The 14,891-nt window shown below is 48.1% G+C and overlaps 6 protein-coding genes across 6 annotated transcripts; 3 read left to right on the top strand and 3 right to left on the bottom strand.

The window, feature by feature from the left end:
• Nucleotides 1–303: 303 nt before the first annotated feature.
• Nucleotides 304–1,579, bottom strand: VTN00DRAFT_5707 (uncharacterized protein; the record flags this gene model as incomplete). The annotated part of the gene is made up of 3 exons (XM_069432267.1): nt 304–366; nt 442–756; nt 812–1,579. The coding sequence occupies 3 exons, from the start codon at nt 1,577–1,579 to the stop codon at nt 304–306; spliced, it is 1,146 nt and encodes a 381-aa protein (XP_069288144.1).
• A 1,517-nt stretch (nt 1,580–3,096) lies between these two features.
• On the bottom strand, nt 3,097–3,844 carry VTN00DRAFT_5706 (uncharacterized protein; the record flags this gene model as incomplete). The annotated part of the gene is made up of 3 exons (XM_069432266.1): nt 3,097–3,235; nt 3,295–3,433; nt 3,493–3,844. The coding sequence occupies 3 exons, from the start codon at nt 3,842–3,844 to the stop codon at nt 3,097–3,099; spliced, it is 630 nt and encodes a 209-aa protein (XP_069288143.1).
• Nucleotides 3,845–4,123: 279 nt separating this feature from the next.
• VTN00DRAFT_5705 (mitochondrial 37S ribosomal protein mS35) lies at nt 4,124–5,381 on the top strand (the record flags this gene model as incomplete). The annotated part of the gene is made up of 2 exons (XM_069432265.1): nt 4,124–4,712; nt 4,774–5,381. 2 exons carry the CDS (start codon nt 4,124–4,126, stop codon nt 5,379–5,381), a joined length of 1,197 nt encoding a protein of 398 aa, XP_069288142.1.
• An 840-nt stretch (nt 5,382–6,221) lies between these two features.
• Nucleotides 6,222–7,938, bottom strand: VTN00DRAFT_5704 (uncharacterized protein; the record flags this gene model as incomplete). The annotated part of the gene is made up of 3 exons (XM_069432264.1): nt 6,222–7,318; nt 7,383–7,476; nt 7,543–7,938. The coding sequence occupies 3 exons, from the start codon at nt 7,936–7,938 to the stop codon at nt 6,222–6,224; spliced, it is 1,587 nt and encodes a 528-aa protein (XP_069288141.1).
• A 4,896-nt stretch (nt 7,939–12,834) lies between these two features.
• On the top strand, nt 12,835–13,062 carry VTN00DRAFT_5703 (uncharacterized protein; the record flags this gene model as incomplete). Its single annotated transcript, XM_069432263.1, has 1 exon — nt 12,835–13,062. The coding sequence occupies one exon, from the start codon at nt 12,835–12,837 to the stop codon at nt 13,060–13,062; it is 228 nt and encodes a 75-aa protein (XP_069288140.1).
• Nucleotides 13,063–14,341: 1,279 nt separating this feature from the next.
• VTN00DRAFT_5702 (uncharacterized protein) lies at nt 14,342–14,794 on the top strand (the record flags this gene model as incomplete). Its single annotated transcript, XM_069432262.1, has 3 exons — nt 14,342–14,474; nt 14,581–14,690; nt 14,744–14,794. The coding sequence occupies 3 exons, from the start codon at nt 14,342–14,344 to the stop codon at nt 14,792–14,794; spliced, it is 294 nt and encodes a 97-aa protein (XP_069288139.1).
• Between the last annotated feature and the right edge of the window lie 97 nt (nt 14,795–14,891).

Genomic DNA, 14,891 nt, shown 5'->3' with positions numbered 1-14,891 from the left:
GCGATATCTAACTTAGTAAGTAAAGAAACGTAGCGTGTGTGTGTGTGTGTGTGTGTGTGTGTGTGTGTGGAAGTGTTGGTTCTGTGAACAAAAGCATTTAAGGGGTATCAAAAGCCTCGTGATTGCTATTCCTACTCTGTATTCTCTCTTTCGAGCATCATCTTCATCATCCTCCCTTAACGCGTTTCTATTCGTGTCATTGGCATTTCCCATTTCTTCCGGTGGAGTAAATTGTTGATCATATGTGAAACCTGATGAAGTTCGACTGTATTTCCACCGGACGCAAGTTCGAAGGCGCCCAGCTTAAGGGCATTTCTTGTGGATCACCTCAGGGTCTTCGTGCCATTCGTCTGCGCTGACCCACATCTGGATTGGAAGCAGAAAAATCAGCACACGAAACATGGATGGGGTGAGGCTTTGGTTGAAGCCTAGACAACCTACCTTTCTAAACGTGTTCAAACCCGCCAGAATGCCTCCTCCGATCCATGTGGTGTACTTCCGCTCAGAAGGCGCGTTGACTCTAATCTTCATATCCTCCACCGCAAGCCTCTTAATCTCGCGCATTAAGCGGTCTGGGAAGTTCTTACATAGCGTCGAACCGCCGGAGAGAACGATGTTGAGGTATAGCGATTTGCGCAGATCAAGATCCGTACGGGTGATGGCGTCCTGGACGATCTGGTGCACACCGGGGTACTCGAGACCTATTATCTCGGGGTCGAACAGAATCTCAGGCGCCCGGTAGCGTTCCTGGCCGATCTGCGACAGCGTGAGTCAGCGACGACTTTGGCCCAGGTTCAAAATCTGGACACACCTTTATCTTATGACCATCCGGGAGTACATAGTCCACCGACTTGGATTCCGATTTGTGGTAGCTGTTCATCCACTCCTTCTCTTCCTTCTTCGGGTCTAGCGAGACGTAGCACACTTTCTCTTTCATGATGCGCACGACCTCCTTCTCCGCACTGGTGTGGAGAACATGTCCATTCTTCCTAAGGAGCAGTTGCATATGCTCAGTGACGTCGCGTCCGGCCACATCTATCCTCCGTATACTGTTTGGAACCGCGAAACCCTCGTACACCGGTACCGCGTGTGAGACACCATCCCCTGAATCCAGAACCACACCCGTCGTTCGACCCGAAGCGTAGAGCGCCAGCACGGCCTGGATAGACATGTACAGAGCGGGGATATTAAACGTTTCGAACATAATCTGGGCGGCGATTTCGCGATTCTTGCGGGGGTTGAGCGGCGGTTCGGTCAAGAGCACCGGGTGCTCTTCGGGCAGGGTCTTCAGCTCACTCTCGTAGACGTGGTGCCATATCTTCTCCATGTCGTCCCAATCTGTAACGACGCCGTGCTCGAGGGGATACCGTATCTTAAGCAGTCCCCGCAACTCCTGCGCTCGCTTTCCGATAAACACGTCCCCTTCTAGACCTCCGGCCATCACCCGAGGGTGCTTGGGTCGACCGACAAAGGAAGGGAAGAAACATGACGGGACCTCCTCGCCCGCGAATCCGGCGCGAATAGTACCGCTGCCATTATCTATCACGATAGGAACATTATGAAGCGTGGCGTCGGCCATGGCGACAGTATTTAGAGGCTAAGTGAGGGCGTCGGCGGTAGGGACAGGCTGGCAGAGGCGGCGAGCGCGTGAAGGTGGGAGAGGCCGCCGCGGCCCTGTTGCGTAGAATCGAGGACCAAAAGGGTTCGTACGGTGGTCAAGAACCTAAACTAGGCATATATTGCGGAGATTGAGGGTCGTGGGGAATTGAGGCATCCAAAATGTTGTTATCATCCTCCGGTGCGGGTTCGCGGTACACTCGCGCCCAGGAGTTCTCCGTGCCGTCAACAAGGAGAAGCTTGGGCCAAATGCGGAGCCCGATACCGCACGTTCAACAACGGCCGCCCTCGTGCTTTATGCTGTCAGTCTCCGCCACATGGAACAAGAAAGGTCTATAGAAAGGTCAATTCCTCAAATAGAATTAATAGCATGTTCCTAACCAGGCAAAGAGAGGGAGAAGATGTCCTCGAGCTCTTCCGACACTACCTTAAGGACCAGATAATCCTATCACAATAGGCGTTTTGTGGGCTTGACGAAAGACTGCAATTCCACTACTGTGTAGTGTTCTTTTCTTGTCGATTTCTTTTTGGTGTTTACAAGAAGTCGCTGAGAAGAGAAGAAGTCGATATTACTGCTATGACCTGGTTCAGGACGCACTAGAATGTAGCATAACCAAGCCGTTCCTTACAAAGCCACACAACTTAATTACGAGGCACCCAATTTGTTCAGCACGTGTCGAATATTCCCATTTTGATTACCTGTTAGGCGTCATTCCACGGCTCTTTCACTGTCAAACAATCTATGCCACTGGTGGACTCGGGAAACGAACATGTCTTGAATAATGCACACTTCACATGAAAGCCATACTGGGTTGATTGAGCTGCATTGCACTAAGAATCATATCCCAGAAAATCAAGGAGCACCATAGTCTCTTAATGTATACAGTACCAGCTGATGAAGATGTAAAGAGAGATCCTGATGGGAAGTTGGATGTTGTCATATGCCGCACTGCACTGACCAAAATCGCGAAGAGATGTAAAAAGAGACACAGAGAAAAGAAAAGCGAAAAAGGAAGCTCGACACTGAAGAGGCAAATGCCTGCTTCAAGGAAAGGTGTACGTGATCGAAGACCCAACAAGGAAATTCGGAGCTTTACGTGTAGAGATCCGAACCACAGGCTGGGCAGCAACGACTTGCATCCTCTACTGGGTCGCAAACCATTCTTTGAGCGGCTGGATGCAATATATAGCAGGGTATCGTGGTTAAAACAGACCGGGGTTTAGATCATCCGAATACTGCCTCGAAACAGTAGTCTTCACAGGAGATGAGAAGATGTCGGTCTCACTCAAACTGGAGGGTAGAGTCCTGATAATCTCAACCTAGCACGCTCAGAGAAGGGGCCTGAAGCGAGTTTCATAATAGGTCGCTCTCAGAGCATGTCATCGTGTCAATATCGGCTGCGGGCGGTATCAAAACATTTTACTGTCATTGCTGCTTAAAAGCAATCAATGACTCCGTTCAAGATCCAAAGGTGACGCTCAGTCGATGAAGCCCATCTCGTCATCCATAACAGCAGCAAGTCCCTGTTTGGAGCTTTGGATACCGCTATTTACAGGCGGCCAACCGTGCAAGCGGCTGCGAAGGCTTTCCGCTTTCCCAACTGCGCTAGCAAGATCCCTAGGATAATGTTAAACAAATCGGATAGGATATGCAGTTATCAGACACGGAGAACGTACGTCACCTGGCTAGCCACAACATATCCTTGCCGGGAAAGCTCATTTGCTAACTCCTCCTGGTGATTGTCCTGCAGACGAGGGTTGGGCACCACAACTAGAGGCACACCAATTCTGAGTACTTCGAGAATGGACCCTGAGCCTAGAGAGAGTAGGCAGTCAATATCTTAGCAGGAATGATTTGAGGAAAGTAGGTTTCACCTGCATGGCTGACCACCATGCCTTCCGTACTTCCTGTGGCCAGCTGACCCTTTGCAAGACGCATATCTTTCGCCAGTCCCGTTTTCTTGTAATCAAATCCATTGATTTCAAGGCCGTAGCGTCCCTCGCTTCCAGGAGGATTATTGGACAGGAATTCTTCAAAGATGGAACGGCCTTCTTCGCCATACTGAACTAGGAGATGAGTATAAGAGTGTCCTTTAAGGGCTTTCAGGAATGATTTCTCTAAAACAGAGGAGACAAGCATGTCAAAGCTAGCGGTTGCTCCAATGGTGACAAAGCATAGCTTCATCGGCTGCCCCTTCTGCGGGGAACCTGGGGTGTTGTGAGCCATATCGCTACCTGCTAAGCTGCACTGTGAAAATGGATGACATGCCGCGTGCAAGAGTAAAGAGAGATTACAGAGCAGGGAGCTGGGGCAAGATATTCATACTCAAGGCTCCCACCGTCACAGATGAAGCTCGGGCCTCCAGGATCTGTGACGGGGATCTCAGTTGGATCGGAACTATATTCACCCGATGCCGTTAGCGCGATTCATGCCGACCTGCGATCTCCGACAAAATGTCCCCGGCAGTCAAGGGCAGCAGAGAGAAGAAAAGTACGCTCAGTGACAATGGCCACCACGGCAAGGTCTCTGAGCCGTTCGGCTCTGTTCCTGGCCCGGAGAGGGCCTGTCCGACAAAATGTGGTCTTCCAGAGTCCAATTGTGACCCAATCGCGATTCTTTTCGGCCTCTACGTTTAACTACATGCCGGAAGATCCCCCAGTGCCTCCTCCTCCCAAGGAGCCAAGACCGGAGGACATGCCTCCTCTGCCAGAGTATTCGCCGGATAAGTTGAGCAAGGAGGAACGTTCGATGTATGAAATGCTGTCGCCGGAGGACCGAGAGCTCTTCGATGCCGAGAACCGAAAATTCGTGGAGGAATACAACGATCCAGAGAAGCGAGCTGCGGCATTTGCAGAGATCGAGAGGGCCGTCGCGCAGGTCGAGAGAGAGGAGCCTATGAGGTTTGAAGATGTCAGGGACAAGTCGCGGGGTTTCTGGGCCGAAGAGGAAGATGATGAATTCGCTCTGGTCGAGGACGGCGACGAGGAATTCAAGGACGATGAAATCACCTCGATGGCCCACGCGGAGCTCGAGTTGCATCGTGAAATGAGAGAGTATGCGAGAATTGCAGCGTGGGATATGCCATTGCTGAGCAGTGCGTACTTGTCTAATATTCTTGAATCTACAAAAGACGCTAACTTGTCTGCACCCCGCAGAATTCGCGAAACCGTTCACCTTACCCCCCGAAACCCACCTCCTTCGCTTCCGCTACACTACCTACATGGGTGAGCAGCACCCAGCAGAGAACAAGGTCGTGGTGGAACTCAGCTCCAAGGACCTTGTCCCGAAGCACCTCACCGAGGAGCAGCGTCTGACATTCCTCAAACTGGTCGGACCCCGCTATAACCCAGACACGGACATTGTACGGATGTCGTGCGAAAAGTTTACTACTCGTGCGCAGAACAAGCGGTATCTCGGGGACCTGGTCAATACACTGATCAAGGAGGCCAAGGAAGGCGATTCCTTCGCCGATATCCCGCTCGACCTGCGTCACCACAAACCGAAGCAAAAACTGCAGTTCCCTGAGTCCTGGATCCTGACAGAGGAAAGAAAGAAGCAGCTGGCTGCTACCCGGGAAGAGAGGAAACGTGCAGAGCAAGAGCGTCCAGTCATTGTGGATGGGAAGGAGGCCATAGCTCAGGCTGTCAAGACACTGCCGCAATTGAACCCTGGACTGACCCAGAAGGCTGCTGAGGAGCGAGAGCGTGTTGCTGTCAAAGTCGGTGCTAAAGTCCAAAACAGAGGAGCGCAAAAACTGAGATAGGAAGCCATTCAATCTGTGATTATGTGACAAAATGGTTTAGACCTCCAGGACTGACGCTATCATGTACTGTAAAACCCCTGTTTCTCCAACTGTATCATATTTAACTTCTACATCACTTTTCCCTTGGCATACGACTTACGATAGTAAAAAAAAAATTTCAAGATGCTCTAAGTTTACTTTGCTAGCTTAACACTGTGCTGTCGCCAAGCCCCATTTCAGAAGGATAGACTCCGGAGAGCTCCATTGACGTATGATGGTCACTAGTCACTATTGAAGGACAGGAAGGAGGAATGAATGGTTGAAATTCCATAAAGTACAAGTAAGAACAATTCACTATTTTTCAATTTGGTTTTCTGGGAAGACAAGAGATGGGGATGCACAAAATGCGTAAAGACCAAAGCAAGCAAATAGAAAATAGAAAAAAGGAATATCCTCAACTTGGGTTTTTTATGTTTTTATAGAAAGTAATGCATGATATACACCTTGCATACAGAAAACAACAAGGGAAATGGGGGAGCAGGGGGTTGTGGACAGTGAGACTTAGAGGGTTGACCTTGGAGGGCCGACCTCGGGAATTGGAGATTTCATGCACAAAATGCCGCCTGCGACTATTTTGTAACTGCATGCATATCTCAGTTCCAGTCTCGTATGGTGGACAAAACCAAAGAAAAGGGGGGAAATGGGGACATATTTTATCAAATAATTCAGGAGGAGAAATCTTCCATCATACTGAATCGCCAACAGCCATGTTCGTATATTTAGCCGTGGACCACGAAGCCAAAGAGGGTTAGACAATAAATGGAAACCGATTGTTCGTCAATCCAGAAACTCGACCATATTTTACTCGTCATTTGCCAAACCAAGTCCGAACAAGTCGGTTTCCAGAGAATTCATCGCGCAATTTTCCTTGTTCTTCGTGCTCTCGTCCTTGCTAGGAGTACTTGAATGGGCCTCAGCCTTCTTTCTCTCAGCGATAGCACGGGAGCGGTTCGCTGGAAGCGTCACCGAATCGGAGGACGACGATGGAGAGCCATTCGAAGGGGAAGGAGCACGGGAAGAAGAAGTAGAAGACATGTTGTTGCCCTGCACTGCGGTAGAACTCGCGCTCTGCGGGCTGTCCTTGGAGGCCGGAGAGAGAGAACTCATGCCCTTGGTGCCATTGTTACGCTTGCATTTGGATGGAGTCTCGACAGTAGCCTTCACTGGAAGCTCCGAGGGAGTGCGAGGCTGGTAGAGACGACGTGATTTCTGAGTCTTCTTGTTGCGGATCTGAGCCTGAGCAGAACTCAGGGAGGCCGCTGGGTGAACGTTTTCGTTGTTTGCACTGGAGCCCGTCATAAGAGACTGCATGCTGCGCATGAACTCCTGGTGCTGAGCCAGATCCGGCTCTTCGGAAGTGTCTTTGTCTCCGGACGCGGAGAGGGTAATGTCGCTAGAGCTTCTGCGAATGGGATTAAGGGTAGGATATCCTGGAAGCGGGTCGAAAGAAAGAAGATCGATCTTCTTGCCTTGGCCAGAGATGTTTTTTGTTCCATGCTTCTGAGTCTGAGCCGTTTCAGTCGCATGAGAGACGTCGCGCGTGGAGTGAGTCTGCCCTCGAGCTACCCCTGGAGGTTGCTGAAAGGAAGACTGGTTCAGGGATTTCTGTTTCAGATGCTCACCAACGCCCGAGGAACTGTCGACAGCTGCAGTGATACCAAGACGTGTTGGATACTGGATGGGTCTAGCAGACGATGGAAGAGCAGGGTTAAGGACATGATTCTGTGTATAGTCCTTCCACTGCGGACCGGCAGCTATCTGTGGTCGTAGATTGCTGTTTCCATTATTCAAGATGCTCGGGATTCCGTATTTCTCGCGGTACCAACGTGGTATGTCTCGCAATCCAAGCTTCTCAAGCATCGCAGGGTCCGTAGGCATTTCGTGCTTGTAGAGACATCCTGGCCATATAAAGTCAGCTATCATTACCAACAAACGATAGAAACATGGAATACCCATACTGACCTTGCTGTTGGTAGTCACACTCGCCGTGGCGAATCCAGTAAGAGCAGTATTCTTTCTTGGAATTATGACCGCCGGCTTCGCGTCGATTGTGAGTCTATAACAAAGGTCAGCTGGTACAAGGCACTTTCTATTGCTGATTCGAATTGTGTTGAAAACTTACCTGTCTCGGATTTCCCGTTCCACCAGCTCCCATGACCCAGTTCTGGGACAGACCTTGCTGCAGTAAGCTTTGGAGCGCCAGACGTTGGGCAACAGGTAGGCTGTCATCGGCTGCAGCCCGCAGGATCGAAGAGTGAAGCTCGAAATCGCGGACAAGCTGGTTGGAGGAACCAGCAACACTGCGGGCATGGTTTACAGGGACACCGTCAACAATGTAGAACTGGGCCCGGGGATTCACAGTTCCCAAACTGGTCATGCCCTGAGTGTCACTCGGAGACAGAACTCGTGGAACACCGCGAACAGAGATATGTGCAGGGAGCTCGTCAAGAGCGATCAAGGGAGTCAGGGTACCATTTGGGCGAGCACAGAAGAACTGAGGACGTATCGGAGAGGCCATGGTGACTTGACATGCAGAGACACTGTTCGATCGATTCGAAGAGATGTGTTGGACTTAGAGACAAACAGGGGGAGAGAGAGAGAGAGAGAGAGAGCGAGAGAGAGAGAGAGAGCGAAAAGATGTGTTGAGATTGAAATATGCAGAGAGGTCGAAGTTGAAGATGGTGTGTTGGAAGTCAGCTGAAGACGAGAATGAGAGAGACTTTAAGTAGAGGTCCTTGGAAGCTATAAGGTCAAGTGACTGTGGGAAGTGAATGTCGTGCGGTTCTCTCAGAAATATCCCAGAGTGAAGCTCCCCACGTTCATTCACAGAGACAAGGCCTGGTGACAGGATAAGCTGTGAATCGACATGACAATACAGCAAACCACACGAAGGGAAAAAATACACTAAATAGGGTCACCAGACCATTAATGACAGCCCGATAAATGAAAGCAAGAGAGACACAGAATAAATATAAAAGAACATAGGAATAATGGTTTTGTGGTGTTGGTGAACGCTGACCGAAACATCCACTGTGTGGTGAAAGCCGGCGCAGCAAGGCGGAACTCGACCAGAAGCTGGCAGGAAATCGGCAGAATCCCAAGAAGTAACTTTTTATGCAGATAGGCAATCCGTGTTTGCCAAATGTGGATTTCCAACCGCTCAAAAAACGACTTGTTCCAACGCATGGATGGCAGCTGTCGGTACAACCCAGCCAAAATTTGCGTATCGGATGGCTGCAGCCAATGCTCAACGCTTAGTTGGCATCCCTCAACAAAGTACAGCAGGTTGAGCAGAGCAAAATGAACGTCTCAGGCACATATAGTGTTTGAGTACACAGCTTGTTGCCTTCTGCATTGTCATGCTGTCCAAACAGAGCTTTTTGCTTCTGGTAGGATGTCCGTTTCACTTAATATCCCAACGGGTAAGAACCGTACTGTGGACACAACAGGCTCTGGAGATGTTTTCCTATGATTATTCCCAAATACCGAAGCATGCCAGTCAATCCTACCATTTTTTAATGAATGAAACAATGATATGAGCCTATGGATTCGCTTCAGTTTAGAAACCAGGAACTCATGGAACAGCTATCCGCTATCAGTCTGTGAACTTTAAGGAAATAATACTATCATCTCTAGCGATGTACTGAGCGATGGTACAGAGGTTTTATTGTCTCAATTCCTTGGAATGGCAGCAACCTTCAAGGCGCCCTATGAATTGGCCTTGTCCAAGAACTGATATCACGGCTTGTGGCCGATTAAAGTCAGACCCTGAGTTTTCCACTTCATTTGCTTTTCCTTTTTTAGAATTACGATACTGGGAGTCAGTACAAAGGCAATTTTGTGTCGGTTTGAAATGGCACTTCTCTAACAGAAGCTTAACAACGGATTGCCGTACATTTTACGGTCGTCAGTCTCCATCATCAGTAGTCAAAGACGATGGTGTGCGGCAGTGCCTGCCGCTATTTTGGGCTGCAGTGCCTGTTGTTGCTTCCATTTCATCTCTGTTTTAACACTAGAATAGCCCGCAACTCTGAGGGTCCTGTTTTAGCGATTAAGGGTTAGCGAAAGATCTCTTCTGCATTTAGAAGAGTCATGCGAGAGATAATTCCAGATATTTATTATCATTCCCATTCTCATTGATACAAACTCCAGATACACAGAGAACTAGTTTACACCTTGATTATCCATGTAGTCACAGAATATCTTGAGATTGAGTGCTGCGGCACTGTTTTCTTAGTTATTATGTCCTGTGCGAAGCGGAAACACAAGGACAAAGACAACGCAGAGGTCCACTTAGTTCAGGACCTCAAGCTGTTTCCTATAGCCAATAGTTTGCTGAGCCGCAGCAATCAAACAAAGAATGTGTAACTATCAGTGGTTTAAGTGATAAAATCACAAGATACTGCAGTCGAATTTGTCTCACAATGACCATAACAGTATCATGTCCTCTCACTTGGAAATAGATATGTATCGGAGCCCGAAGATGAATGCTGAAAGCCATCAATCTCACTAGTATGTACATGTATTGTACCTCCTACTATGCGCATACTGTGCAAGAACCTTGTGCCTTCCAGTACAGCACACAAGGGAAATTGAAACCTCTAGGCTATAAGGAGTGTATATTGATATATATGAAAGAGAAATAATTCAAATTAAATATAAGTTAACAAGCTCAATACCTTTTATTTTCTGATGCATGGGAATGATGTTGAGAGGAAGTTTAGTAGGTACTCTTGGCTTTCTTGTACTCTGCTATCCATCTGAGCCACGTGATGACAGGAGCGTCCAATGTCCATCGCATCTGTCAAGTACCAGCTCCCTGCACTATGTAAAATCTGCCCTTTTTGCATTTATTTGCTTCATATTTCCCACGGCTCATAATAATAAGAAATAACGGTTCTTCATGTGACTGATGAGTAGGAGCGGAGACTAATGCAGGAGACACTTGTATTTACAAATGATGGAGAATAGGACATCGTAAACAATAAATGGTCTGCTATTGATCTATCATCTATGATAGATAAACTTTCCATAAACTTTCTCCATCAAGCACAAGTAGTCCTAGTTGCATGTGCGCCTTGCATACAGTGGAGTACAATATATGCAGTTTACGCTTTAGTCTTACTTACACTAGTAATTTGCTGTATTTGAATTACCTACAGTTCTCTCTGTATAATGTGTTGCTACTACCAAGCCCTGTGAAATCCACATCCAGGAATTCTTAAAAGGCAATCGACTTTCTGATAAGACGGTATGACCGAGGTGGTAGACCAGTTGCGACAAACAATTTTGAGTATTACCTGTACATGTACCAAGCGGAGACTTATCTCTACAACACTGTATCGAGTTCAGACCATGGACTCTGCGGAAACAAGGTCAATCAAGGCCTTTTGTCTTCTCCACAGTGCCCGATCTGGAGAATGCATTCCAACTTTAAGCGGCGATCTAATATAGAACACTGATGGCGGAGTGCCTTTACAAGGTCCTTCAGACAGAAATCAAATTCGGAGAACACGTATCACTTTTTCCCTACCAGCTAACTTCTAATCTTACCTAACAATAAGAATATCAAATTTACAGGTAAACGACTCTATTCCACAAATTACTTAGGTAGATATTCTAACTATCTAATTAAACAGTAAATTTTGAGGTCATGTCTTGTGAACGTTTAGGAGTCCTTATTAAACCTCCTTTCATGACTTTCTGACAACTTGCTTCATTTTAGCCCAAGCAATCCCTATATTTTTGTTTGTCGCGATTGGTATTTCACAAGTGTAAACAGTATATTGAAATTTATGTCATTGTAGACTTCTACGAGATAGGTAATCGACAACATTCTCACGTCTCTTTTGTTTCCTCAACTTGTATAATCGCATGTACTACGTACCATTTTCTCTGATATTTGAATCCATGTGGCTAGTATCAACAATTCAAAAGTTGCGCGACTCGGTTTGTGATTGTAGACAAACACTGCCAAGCAATTTGCGCATTACTGAAGATCTTCAGGAATAGATAGTATCTTTCAGGTCATACTTTTTTTAAAAAAAAGGAACCTATTATTGTGAATCTTCCCGTGTTCGAATTATGGGATACTGTTTCGGGTTAGGTAATACGGAGTACTTTAGAATGGAAAAGCCAACGCTGCTGTGGACTGTACTTAGTTGAGACTTGTCCGAAAAATTAGAAGCCTTCAGAAAAGGATGCGAACAGGACATCAGCACTGCGTATGGCATAATGAAGGAATCGCTTCTATGCTGCAGCTCGACTGTAAATATGCAAGGCTAGTTTCGTATGGGCGTTCCGATTATTATCCTCGGTGGAAAGAAAATTGTCAAGGCGATAGTTGGCCATGGACTCTGCTGCAGGCTTGGCTCCGACCAAAGCTAGCAGCAGAAGTGTAGCTCTCAACAACCAACAACAAACATTGCAGGTGTTTTATGGAAGACGCTCTTGAATGGGGAAAGTATGAAAAGGAAAGATTGTCATTATGCTGGAATCTATGAGGGCATGTGTAACGGCGGGCCTAAATCTTAGACCGAAGCTCGTCGGGTTTATCTTGAAGAACAGAAACAAGGAGAGAGTTGGGCAAAGAACTGTGCAATAGGCTGTTGTTACTAGCAATAAGGTACTAAAAGCTATTGCTATCTGAGTTGACCACAAGGTCCTGAATCTGTCTGTAAGGAGCGTCATTATATACATGCTGGTCTGCCTGGATCGAAGACTCGATGTGATCATGATGGAGAATGGATCATAGGGTCAGTTGGATCAAGGTCTTTGATGGATCAATTTGATCCACCGTCACGTGCCACTGTTCCTCCTCTTCCTCCCTGCGAGTTGTTGACTCGAGGCTGTGCTGTAACAGCATGGTGCCCAGCAATGGTGATTTAAAGAAAAGGCGTCCGTGATCAAACAACTAAGGGTTATATCGGATTCAAATAATGAAAGAGAAATCTCTAGTCTGGAACCCAGCAGGATGTTGGGATGTTATTAGACATACCGTGAAGATGAAGACGAAATGATATAGGCAGAATCCGTGCTCGGATGAAAGCAACAATGACTCCTAAGGGACTTTTAATCGTACAGCCCCGGGTCACGGAGACAAGTCCCACCTCTGGTCCAACGTGCCCATCCTCGGGAATACCAAGGCGTAGCATCCCAATATGTCCAAGTTATCGCTGTATCTCCCAAGGTAGCACCTAAAGCAAATCTAGCATCGTCACCTATACGATATGAATGCTAGACATTCTTATCTGTGTCAAATTACCTTCCGAACGGGCGAGGCGGAATGTTCGCTAAGAGCCTGGACCAGCCGATGTCTCTTCGAGCATAGCTGCATCTCGCAAGGGCGCGTGGGTTGGGGGTGCCTGCAGCATAGACGCCACGTTCGACCGCGAACAGAACGCCGCGCCCTACCATGGGCAGGGGAGAAGACAGTCAAGGGCATCAGATGAGGCTGGCGAAGACGCCTGTAGTGCTCTCAGTGCTCGCGCCCGCGGACTGCGACGTCCGCCAGCATGGCAGTGCTTCCGGGGACCTGTCGACGCTGCACCCGCTGAAAATCAAGCGTTGTCCTGTGTCCGCTGTCCCTGTCGACGCCCGTCCTCCACTAACTCCCTGCAACGATCCATTGGCCTTGCGCTGATTGACTCATTCTCCCATCAAACCAACATTCTTTGTGTATCTAATGTGCAGGAACGGTCAACCGTCCAGCATTTAAATCGCGTCCTGATTTTCGAACAGCCTGCCAGAAGCCGATCGTCTGAAGAGATTACAGTTTCCTTCCGCCTCGTCTCCTTACTGCGATCCGTCATGGAACCGGGGAATACTCCGTCTTGCTTTTCCAGACGAAATCAGAACTTTGCGTCTGTTTGCACCTAGGCTTGATAACCTAGAATGCGGTGGCCCCTTCGACATCCCATCCCTCTCGATCATGGCGAGGTTTTCGCCGACTACGGATCAACCATCCTTCGGCGACTCATCTTTTCTCTGACGTTAGCAGATGTCTTCCAGTCAATTAGGGTGCGCTGTCTGGAACCAAATTCAAGTTTCTTGGTACAGCCTTCAGAAAATAGGGTGAGGAAGGAAAAGGAAAGCTCTTCGAGCTTGATGAAGGGATATAACTCTGAACGGTCGGGTTAAGTCGACGAGCTGCGACATCCCTAAATCGCACCTTGTGCGCCTATGTGGTGCATCGGGTGTCAATCAACTCCAGACTTCCACCAGCAGAAGTGTCCCGTGGTAGGAAACCCTTCTGGTCCGTATCTACTCCCGAAAGCATCCTGGTACGTTGCTGTTCTCTGTGGATGTACCAACTACGACCAGTTTAATTGACTAACTGGATATAGTTAAACCGCCTTTAATACGTCCATTTGCCATTATTTACCCACGGTTTGAGATATCCCCGGCTTGGAGACGACAGATAATACCGATTGTCCTGGCGTTCCCCACGGTTGTGGCCAACCGAGTGAGGGATACCTGTGACGGATATCGGTTCTCATCGTTCTGTGTTTGATGGTCCGCCATTTGCCGACTCCAAAGGCCTTCATCATCCATGTTAGCTGTGAACACGATTGCAGGATACCCTCAAAATGTCAATATTGTCAGCAAAGCTTCGTGCCATAAATATTCTATTTCTTTGCCGCCAGAGTCAGTCCGGAAGCTGGGCGCGAAACCCGGATCATCGTTATCATACACAAGTTGTTCCGTGTCTGCAACTCCTCACATGGTGCGGGTAGAATTTCCTGATTTGAAATTCTGATTCACAGCCGAGAAGACTGAAAGTAGGCGCTTCAGTTATGTGGACGCTCTACCAGATAACGGCGTGGTCATTACCTTTTCCCAAAGATACAGCAGTCAAACAGATAACAGCGCTACCACTATATCGTTAGCCGACTTCACGCAGCACCGATGTCCTCGATGCAATGGACTTTCTGTTGACTACAAGATCCGGCGGCAGTCATGGACATCTCCAATACCAATCAGCTTTGTTTAACAGCCAAAGGATCAAACATAATAATGGAGTCTTCTCGCGAAATTCGGCGGCGCTCCTTCTAGGTAGGCGCCAGGCGGTGTGTTTTTTTGTGTGGAAAGCCTGCGGCAAGGCGGAGGACTACGTGGAAACTACGAAGTGTTCCTTTCGGAAACCTTTTCCAACGAATAGACCCCTATATCCGGACCCACCCTCCGACAGAACTTCCAGAACGAGCACTTGTCCATAGCCAGCCCTTCCTAGACCGGTCTCTCTTCACTTTCTGTGATCCACGGTATTCCGTATGTCGCTATCTGGTTGGTGTCTGTGCGTGGCTTTCTCTAACTAGCAGCAGCAGATTCAAAAGCTCAAAAACAAGGCATTCAATTTCTGGAGCTCGCCCTAGCGGAGGAAGCATGTCACCATTGTTACGGTCGTTCCCGTCCCAAGAGCCCTGGCGTGGTTGGGCTAGAGGGATGTCCCGCTCCGCTTTAACGCAAAGA

The sequence above is a fragment of the Thermoascus crustaceus genome (assembly GCF_041956765.1).
Source record: "Thermoascus crustaceus strain CBS 181.67 unplaced genomic scaffold VTN00scaffold_3, whole genome shotgun sequence".
Classification (NCBI taxonomy): Eukaryota; Fungi; Ascomycota; class Eurotiomycetes; order Eurotiales; family Thermoascaceae; genus Thermoascus; species Thermoascus crustaceus.
Note: the sequence above shows the minus strand (reverse complement) of the source record. Positions and strands in the feature narration are given on the sequence as shown.